This window comes from Musa acuminata, chromosome BXJ2-2 (genome assembly GCF_036884655.1).
Source record: "Musa acuminata AAA Group cultivar baxijiao chromosome BXJ2-2, Cavendish_Baxijiao_AAA, whole genome shotgun sequence".
In the NCBI taxonomy this organism is placed as follows: domain Eukaryota; kingdom Viridiplantae; phylum Streptophyta; class Magnoliopsida; order Zingiberales; family Musaceae; genus Musa; species Musa acuminata.
Window position 1 is genome coordinate 18,037,936 of NC_088339.1, and position 10,844 is coordinate 18,048,779.

At 36.4% G+C, this 10,844-nt stretch overlaps 1 protein-coding gene across 2 annotated transcripts in view; it reads left to right on the forward strand.

The window, feature by feature from the left end:
- LOC135605181 (mitochondrial Rho GTPase 1-like) overlaps positions 1-10,401 on the forward strand; it is a 32,005-nt gene extending 21,604 nt beyond the window's left edge. Inside the window, exons 11-14 of one of the 2 annotated variants that reach the window (XM_065094965.1) lie at positions 2,289-2,401; positions 8,253-8,403; positions 8,811-8,997; positions 10,021-10,401. In XM_065094965.1, the coding sequence (XP_064951037.1) occupies positions 2,289-2,401; positions 8,253-8,403; positions 8,811-8,997; positions 10,021-10,097 (528 nt within the window). In that variant the 3' untranslated portion in view covers positions 10,098-10,401. The remainder of the gene's footprint in view (positions 1-2,288; positions 2,402-8,252; positions 8,404-8,810; positions 8,998-10,020) is intronic. The other variant, XM_065094966.1, reaches the window with a different exon arrangement.
- Positions 10,402-10,844: the final 443 nt, after the last annotated feature.

The window sequence follows — 10,844 nt, forward strand, 5'->3', positions numbered from 1 at the left end:
AGTGTCAGTCTGACAGGCGATGGTACCATCAGGACCTGGGATGGGATCTTTTTTGACTTCATTTTTGAAGCAATTTGGGATCTATAAATACCCCACTCTTTCCTGCTTGGGTAAGCAAGAAATGGAGTAGAAAGGGGTTGTGATTCTAAGTTGAAAAAGTTTGAAAAGTGCCAAGTGTCCTCCTCTTTAAGTTTTGGGCTTAGTCTAAGAGAGGTGTGAGGCTTGTAAAGGTTGTCTCCTAAACTTGTGAAAACGAGAAATAGTTACAAGAGGATAGTTGATCTTCGCCTGTTGAAAGTAGCTCGGTAGTGAAAGCCGGCAGCCTCGAGTGAAGAGGAATTGGGAGTGGACGTAGGTCGAGACGATCGAGCCACTATAAATCGGTTTGCATTTTTGTTATGATTTTTTTTCATATTGCTAACTGATTTACTTGCTTACTATGCTTATTACTCTTACGAATGTTTTCAAGTTAAACATCTTTCTGATACGGCCTTTATCGAACGAAAATTTTCTAGAACGTCGTAATTTTTACAAAAGCACTAATTCAACCCCCCATTTTATTGTCGAAACGGTTCTAACAGAGCACAGTGAATAGGTATGTGCCCATATACCAAACCATACACATCGTCGGGAGTGTGATTGCCACGTGGTGTGCAAGGCGTGACACACGTCATATTTCATGCTAACCTGGATTCAACATGATCTTAGTGTGTGGCATATGAGGCTTAATGTAGACTAGTGTTGGCCTGTTGCTCATTTTTTATGCTGGTTTACACAAGACGTGTGTTTATGTGTAGTAGAGTTATAACTTCAAGCAATTTTTCAAATATTGGTAGCATATGAGGTTGTATTATGTTGTTACACCAAATGACAGTACTAGATCTTTTCAGCTGAAACTAGACTGAAAGCCGAACTGCTGATCCAGCAGAAACCATCTGGAAATGAATTTGGTCTAGGTTTTAGCTTGGACCTGAACAATAACTTAGCTTATCTCTGTCTAAAATTTATTTTACTTTGTACAATCTTGACTATATCGTTTGATAGGTAGGCTGTTAAAAATTTGCATATTTTCTAGAGTTTCTTGCCAAAACATTTCTAATTTTCATTTATTTGCATTTTCTGCATGCATTTACCTATCTTCCACACCTGTGTTCTCTGCTAACTACACATTCTTAGCAATTGTTTGATATCTTGTCTCTCATACTTGATAGATTTTGCTTATATTTTTGTATAGGTTGGCTATTAGAAAATTACATCTTTCGAGACTCAAGAATTACAAGTTTCTTGCCAATTCATCATTTTCTTCCTTTGTTTGCATCTTTCATATGTGTTTGCCTATCTTTCTAGACCTGTGTTCTCTACTAGACTGTTTCACATTCACAATACGACCAGTTGTCTGATATGGTGCATCAATTGAGAATTGTTTGTATGATATTTGTGCCCTTAGATGAGCTTGTATTAAATTATATTCTGGTACAGCTTATTGTGTCGCCCTCATTGAATAAAATTTCCGTCCAGTGCCAACGTTGGTCAGCAGCTGGACTGGCATAGTACTAGCAAGGTTCACTGTAATGCAGTATATCACTTGGTACGGGTGGTATGTATCATACGGAGCAGTATGTACCAGTCTGATAGGGGACTGGTATGGGTGGTACATGCTGGTATATCAGCATACCCTATCATACCATGTGTTGGTACGTTGGTATGACTTGGTACATATCATATTGATGGCTGGTCGGTATACTGGTATGGACTAGTAAGGCGAACCATGAGTACTAGTACCATATAGCTTACCGAGTATCGGTACAGATTAGTACTAGTTGGCAGAAGATGAGGAGAATAGGAGGTTACACAGATGGAGGGGGAAAGAAAAAAGATGAAACAGCTGTCAACATCTTATTAAAATAAACAAAATGTTCCAGTATATCAAACGTTAGGCTTTTCACCAAATATAGCTTTGCATTGGTCAGCTTATCGCCCGATAAGGTTGGTACAGTAAGCTTACCATGCAATAAGCTCTGTTTTGGATCAGACCATGTGAGATTGCCTGGTTTATGTAGCAATCACCTATCGGACCAGTATTGCTGAAACTTTAAACCATAGTTTCTTTGTGAAGTGATATAGTCTTTTCAGTTTTCACTACCTGATAATTCACTTGGTTGTAAAAACAACCATAAACTGCAAAAAACAAACTGAATCTTGAAACTGTATATTTTCTTGTTTGTTTTCTAGAACAAGTTCCGTGTTTCTTTTTTCCATCTCTGATTTCTAGTGTTGTGCTTATGAAGGGTGAGAAAAAGACACTCGTGATGCGAGAGATTCCAGAAACTGAAGTCAAGAACCTCCTTTCTAATAAGGAGTCTTTAGCAGCCTGCGACATAGCTGTATTTGTTCATGACAGGTATTAAATTGTTGGCTGTAGTTAATGAACTTTTTATATTTTCATTTGTTTATAAGTGTGCATTCCAACAATTTTTGAATTATACAGAGTGAACCTTCTTAAGACTTGAGAATTCATTTAACTTCGGCAGATGAATTCTTAATATCCTTGTATTTTTCAAAAATAATTGATCACTTAGATTTAGAAAGATAGTTTCAGTCTGATTGATGAAATGAGTGTTTGTTCTTTGGTATCTGTAGCACGTGTTGGTAGAATGTTTATCTACATTTTTTGCATCTTCAGTTGCATAAATTGAGCCAATCATTACTTTATATTTTGCACATACATGTAGAATGTTTATCTACATTTTTTGCATCTTCAGTTGCATAAATTCAAGTGTTTTTTGGACATCTAGCAAATAAAAATCAATTGTAAAATTTCATTACATAACGTCATAATCTGCCTTGATTATTTAAGTCCACCATTTGTTCATATCATGCATATAGTTGTTTTTCGTACAAATTATCTTGGCTTTACATTTTATTTCCTTTTTTCACATTTCTACCTTATCAGTGAGCAAGCTCCCTGATACATGTGAGGGTTCTGTCATGTGAGTTATGCTTTGCACTTCAGTCTATTCATAGCTTCTGATTTTCTGCCAACATGAGCTATGTGGATGGTCATATCTATTTGCATAATTTTTAAGGATAGTATTAGTGATTTAAAAAGCGCTAGGCGCTAAGGTCCAAAAATGCCCGAGGCGCTAGGCGCTCGCCCGAGCAAAACGAGGCGCTAAAATATAAAAATATAAAATATAATTAATAAATATAATTATTTAAAATTTTAAATAAAAATATGCTATTAAATTAAGAAAAATCTATTAACAGTATTGAAAATTAATCATTTCAAAGAAACTTAATATTAACAGTATACTGTATATTGAGCCTGCTGACTGAGAAACGAGGAAGCAGCGGCGGCAGCGGCAGCGGCGAGCAACGGCAGCAGCAGCGGCAGTGGGAAAGGGAGCGGGAGCGACAAGCAGCGGGAGGCGCGAGCGGCGACAGCGACAGCGTTTGCGAGCAACTGGAGGCGCGAGCGGTGACAGAGGTAGCGTTTGCGAGCAGCGACAGTGGCGAGCAGCGGGAGGCACGAGCGGCGACAGAGGCAGCGTTTGCGAGCAGCGATAGAGGCGAGTAGCGAGATCGGGATCGGGAGTGGTAGCGGCAGCGGGTTAGGGTTGGGTAAGGGTTATATCGGTTTAGTTGGTTTGATTGAACCAACTAACCAACCGAACCAGGACCGAACCAGACCTAAAATCCTGGTTCGGTCGCCTTGGTTTACCCAGGCGCTCGGGCCTCGCCTCGCCTCGCCCGAGCGCCTAGGCGAGCGCCTGAGCGTCTTTTTTAATCACTGGATAGTATGATGACCATTGTAATGGGCTCATTTGCAATTCATCGTTCTATTTCATTGCTAGGTTCAATAATCTTGGGCCTGATGTAGCATATTTTTATTATTCATAAAATTTAGAAATTCTGTTATGATTACTTGTGATATGTATAAGAAGCGCAAGACCTGTACATTAGTAGCAGATGCTCACAAGAAAGTCCAAAGACATATATGAACATTATAAAGTAAAAAATTCAAGCTATGTTTCCGTTGAGACATTTGGATTGGTTAGTGCATTATTGCACAAGTGATAGGTATTAGGTTCGAGCCCACGTGTGAGTGTCATATACGCCACTTGATGTAATTAAAAATTCTTTCAATTTTTTAACTAAATAATAAGTAATAAACAGTTAAAAAAGTTGGAGTACAGTTGATGAATATTTAACTAAATAAGAAGATAGTACCAATGTTCTTCATTTCACTCAAACTGGTATGTACTAGCTGGTATTTACCATTCAGATTGTGAACTGATGCTTGGACCATCCTGTTTTGGTACAATGCTTATTGGGCGGTAAGACGTGAACCGGACTTTCACAGGTTTAAACTGGACTCATTAAGGACCAATTCTTTTTAGGGTTAGTGACTTAAATATATTATTTTTTGTTGTTGTTATAATAATATTTTAACTTATGTTCTGGTTTTTTATGTTTTTAAGATTAGATACCAAATGTTATGGTAAAATTTTGAGTAAATGCTCAATTGTTGGTTCTGTCCTAATTATTATTAGACAGAAACATGAGAATCTGATGTAATTGCATGTCGGTTGTTCAATAAAGAAGAATAATGGAAAACAATATGTACTTATTATTTTAATGTTATGAAAATATGAAATAATGGAAATTAAGTTTGTAGAATAACTTAGAAACATTAAAGATGCAAATTCTAAATTATAATGTCTTTCATACTAGAATAGTACAATTAAGAGTTTAATAAGTGCTATAGTCATTGACACTTGAATAGGTATTGATAATTTTTACTAGCATTGACACTAGTTGTGAGATACCATGTAGCACTATTATCGGTACATCGAGTCACTTAGATTGTGGAAGGACAGCCAACAACAACACTGTTGGTAAGACTTGAACAGTTAGATTTGAAGATTCTTCTTAATTCTTTCGGGATATTTCATGAGGCAGCTGGTATTATAAAGCTTGCAAAATGTCCAAACCATGTATATCATCTCGGTTTCACACATGCTTGGTGACTAATTGGACCGTATTGTATCGGAATATTGTGCGGTATATTGACCCATACCACCTGACATCATTGGGGAGTAAGGAACTGATATCATTTGATAAAAGTTATCATTTGTGGTTCTAGTAGTGTTGCATATCCAATTGACAACTCAACAAGAGGAAAAAAAAATAAGTTCTGTAGTTTGCTAAAAGTATATGCTATTACCAGTGATTTAAAATGCATTAGGCGTCAAGGTCTCAAAACGCCTGAGGTGCTAGGTGCTCACTCGAGCGAAGCGAGATGCTAAAATATAAAAAATATAATATAATTAATAAATATAATTATTTAAATAAAAATATACTATTAAATTAAGAAAATCTAAGGTACAAAATCATAATGTCACATTAACAAAAAGTCTCAAAATTCAAAACAATAAAATTTTACATCAAAGTCATTCATCATAATCAATATTATTGTCATTTTTATACAAATCATCTTCATTGAATTCGTCCTCTTCCTCTTCATCAAAATATGTTTCATTCTCTATGTTTTCAACCATAGCAGGAGCCAAGCTTGATGCTTTTGGATTCATTTTTCTTTTTGTCATCTGTCTTGTATATGTTTATAATTTTCCAGCACTTGAAGCTCTTGCCATATTTCCCCATGTCAATCTATCATTTTCAAATACAAGCTCGTCTTTGACATCTTGCAAGTTGGCACCCATTTCTCCCACCAACCATTTATTTGGATCATCAATATCTTGTAATGAGATTGGATCAATTCTATTTTGCAAATCATGACGAGCCTTCAAAGCTTGGTTATACTTTATGTAATCAAGATCGTGTAATCGTTGATGTTCTAACCAATTTCTTCTTTTTGAGTGAATTTATTATGTCATATAATTTAAAAATATATTAATATATATCTAAATAAATAAATTAATTGAAATAAAAATATTTAGTGATCCTTACATACTCAAAGGCACTCCAGTTTCGCTCACAACCCGAAGCACTACATGTCAAACTAAGTACTTTGATAGCAAATTGCTGCAAGTTTGGGGTGGAATTTCCAAATAGACTCCATCATTTAGTTGCAAAATTTATGTTATTATTAGCAATAACATAGTAACATACTATAGATGAAATTAATTATATCAAATTATTAATACCTGGAGATGTAGTTGTCCTAGATCGAACTGTAATTGGAATTCCAAAAAGACCTTCGACATTTTTATATAGAGATAATTCACGAATAATCTTATCTTGCACCTCAAGTTTAAAACTAATTTTGCAATGCATTGATATAACCCATCCAAAATTTTTACATCAAACTCAATAGATTTAATCTTATAAAAGAATTTAGGGTTCAAATAATATCCTGTTGCATGTAAGGGACGATGAAGTTGACAATTCCATCTTTCGTCAATGATTGTAAAAATTTTCTTATATTTTTCTTCGTTTTCATTGAAAGACCTTTTAATCGTCTCGTTTGCTATATCCATAGCCTCATAAATATATCCCATTACAGGCTTATTTTTATTATCCACCAATCGAAGGACTCAAACAAGAGGGTTAGGGTTAGGGAAGTCGCAAGAGGAAGGATATCGGTGCTTTAGTTAGTTCGATTGAACCAACTAAAGCACCGGAGACCGAACCAGACCTAAAACACTGGTTCGGTCGCCTGGTTTAACCCGGGCGCTCGCCCAAAGTGCCCGACGCCTGGCCTCTTTCAAGCGCGCCACCTGGAAATGAAGCGAGGCGCTCGAGCCTTGCCTCGCCTCGCCCAAGCGCCTATTGAAATTACTGGCTATTACAGATATATATTTAAAAATTTAGTCTAATTATGCTTAGTTCAACTTGCACCATATTCAATTTAATTTGTGGGAGAAACTAATTTGGTTATATGCAAACCTGAATCAGGAAATTCAATTAAAAATTATTTTTCAGCATGGTATTTTGTCAAAAAAGAAGTTATATCAAAATTGGCAGTGAACTGGACCAAATTGGCAAAACCATTAACTTATATAATGGTTTGTCTCAGGTTTAGAGGTACATGTGGCAAGGTTTGCAAGATGGATATGTTATGGTACTATGGTATGCCTGGTACAGAGAGGTACAGGCTCTGTACCGAGCAGTTTCTGTTTTTTCTTTCAACCTGTTTTAGGCTTTTATGGGATTCGGTATGTACCGGCAAACCAACACTCGGTACATCAGAGCAGACTGTTATTGTACTGGTCTGAGCCATGACTGGTACAGTACCAGCACATGGCTCGGACCAGTGCCTGCACACGAAATTTTTGACTTTTTGCTCATTGAGATCTCATGATCCCCTATCCTGAACTAATTAGTGGCAACAAGGCACAACAATAGCAACACCGACAGCAATCCAGTGCACATTGATGCACAATCATTGGTACAGTATCAGCACATGACTGGTCCAAGCCACGACTGGTACAGTAGCAGAACATGGGTTGGACCAGTACTGGTACATGAAATTGTGAACTTTGTAGTTTTCATTGAGATCTCATGATCCCCTCTCCTGAATTAATTAGTAGCAACAAGGCACAACAATGACAACACTAACAGCAATCCAGTGCACATTGGTGCACAGTCATTGCATGTCTATGACGGATTTGGATGTAGATACAATTTAGAGTAACACTGGGTCATGGACCATCTTTTCCAGTAAGTCCATTCTCACTTGTTTCATGGTGTTATGAAGACCGACTTCTAGAGGGTGCAGAGGAATTCCATAAACTGAAAGTGATATCTGTATCTCCAAACTTAAGGAATCAATTGAGCGGACCAACTTGCAGATTCCTTTCTCGCAAGTTTACTATTAATACATGCTGAAATGTGCCAATTGGCATGGCAATCTATGGGCTGAGTAAACTTTGTTATCTTTTTCGTTTTTATTAGTATTTCATTCAACTTTTAGTTTATTGCTTTCTGCCATGACTTATATTTCTGTTGCCGTTTGCTTCATGCATCAGATCTCTACTTTTCAATTGGTAAATAAGCAAGTGGGGAACAAGCTTCTAATTGTTCTTCTTCATCAATGACTCTTTGAAAATTTGAATTTGTTCCTGTTTCCTCGGTGACGTTCTTATATATTGATTCAAGCTTAGTAAATACTGAATAACTTTGGTTTCCTTAATTTTATGCAATTATCTTCAGTTCATCATGCGACTGTACTGTTTTGGTTTTTTTAGTTTTAGAATTACACATAATCATCCTTGTCTTTGTTGTAGTTCTGATGAAGAATCGTGGAAGAGGACAAAGGAGTTGCTTGTGCAAGTTGCTTCTCATGGGGAAAATACTGGCTTTGAAGTTCCTTGCCTTATTATTTCTGCCAAGGATGACCTTGATCCATATCCCTTGGCTGTACAAGATTCAACAAGGGTATTTTTGTGGATAATCTTTATTGACACTCATTTGCATTTTCCAATTTAATTTATTAATTAGATTATTCAAGTATTTAATTATTAGGTAGTACTTACTACATGATAATTTGCATATTTTAACCTTTATTTGAACTGATCTTACCATGAATAGCGAGGGTTGCCTGGCCCTCCAGTTATTACTGTATGTTTATACAGGTTTCAGTGCTACCATGTTAATGATGAATCTGTTTCTGTTTTGTATGTATCTGCAACTGTTGATACATTCTCAAAAAAAGAAAAAAAGATACATTATAGTCAATCTTCTTTGTTGATTATTTCCTTGACCCTATTGTGTAACTGATTAAAATTTGTTTTGATATGCTTGCTATGACTGATGCCCCTAATTTTCTATCATTGTTCCTTCAGGTAAGCCAGGATATGGGGATTGAGACACCTATACCCATCAGTGTGAAATTAAGAGATCACAATGATGTATTCTGCCGGATAGTTAGTGCTGCACAACAGCCCCATCTGAGCATTCCTGAAACTGAAGCTGGCAAAAGCCGCAAGCATTATCGCCGTCTTGTTAATCGTTCTCTTATGTTTGTCTCAGGTACTATTTGGAACCTCTAAATAAAATAAACTGCATTTTCTGGAATTTTGTGTTTATATGTCCGGTGGCATAAGCCTGTTCATGCTCTTTTGTATTTTATTTTTCTCAAATAACATATCACATGCAAGAACTTTTACTTGTTAGAGTTGGTTCTCCATATGAATTAGTTGGATACTCCTTGTTCTTTTTATAATGATTCCAATCTTTCCTTTAATGCACTTGTAAAGTTCATTTACTGAATATCTTGCTGAAATATGTATGCCTATCTTGTCCTAAAGCAGATCAATTTGTTTTGTAACTCAGTTGCTATTTATAGAGCCATTTTGCTACCCTATGTTGATGTATTTTTGTAGTCAGTTCATGCCCAAGGAAAAGTAGAGTTCTCTTTAGTTGATTATCAGTGTAGAACTTTTCAGATTAAACATAAAATGTATTCTCACTTAACCTATATAGGTAGTGCTCAATGGAATCTTAACATGGATGCTATGTAGAACAAGGGTCATAGGGTTAGAATAGCTAAACATAGGAATATTTTGTTAGAAGTATTGGATGCTATTATGATTAAAATGATAATTCATCTAATCTGTTACAATAAATTAAGTGGTAGTTGAAAATATAGAAAATTATTAAGTAGATAGAATGTATATTTGGTATAAGTCTGACATTAACGAGATTGGCATTATGGTATGTAAGGATTTAAAATAAAACATTGTGAGAATTAGAAGATATGGTGACAAAAAAACTGTCAGAATTTGTGTTGGAGACAAAATACCAATAACCCTAGGTTGTTGACTGACTATCTGCATGCCTGCGTTATAGTGACATTCATGCCTGCCTTCATCAGCATTTATACCAACATGGATTATCTTCATGATTTACATGTATACATGCATGCCTGCAGTTACATGAATTACCGATAGTGACTTTGTGTATCTTTTAAAGCCTTAAAAGCATAGGTTGTTGACTGACACAATCTGTTGTCTTAATTGAGTATTAATTAAAGGCTCCTTGCTTCTTGCCTAGCAGTTGGAGCTGCTGTAGCAGTTGTAGGACTTGGTGCTTATCGAATTTATGCAGCAAGAAAGAACACATCAGCTTGAGGTCACCGGTTATTGTTTTAAAAAACTTGGAAATAATGGAGAAAGGCAGTAGTGCCTTGGGTGTCTTCTGGAGCTTTTCTCTTTGCCATCCTTTTGGTCTAGTTGTACAGGGACATTGCTACTCTTGGTGGCCTTGGCAAAAAGTTATGGTTATTGTGCTCCCTTGTAGTTTTCTACTGAGTTTTGTGCCTTTTTAAGTGTGTGTGTGTGTGTGTTTTTTTTTATGAAGGCCCAACCGAGTTTCCCGATATGATGCTTTAATCCCCAGCATTCTATATTATAATGCCACTTTCAGATTACAGTATATTGAGTTTCTTCAGATGACTCAGCATTCTTAGCCATTAAATGTCTGTTCATATTCTTTGCTTAGGTTGTCAGTTTTTTCAGATTGAGGTCCCTCTGGAAGTAGGATTCCAGGTCCTGCTCCCATGGATATGGACTTTGATCCCATGAGATGTTGCATCTGATGATATTGTGTGGAGAGTTGCAGCTGCTGCAGCATGCTTGAATTTTGTGGTGTTTTCTTGACGTGAGCGGTCTCTGCCTGGGTTATGCAATGCCACGGGACTTTATCAGGAACTAAAACCTATGCAGTCTAGGATAAATCGTTTTCTTTGCTCTTTCAGAACTACTGTAGGCGTGTGGATTTCCACGTTGCATTTAACCTAGTTATGACATAAAATATAGTTATATGCTTGTAAGTGTGTTGAATCTATCGAGTTCCAGTACTTGATAATCTCAAAAGAT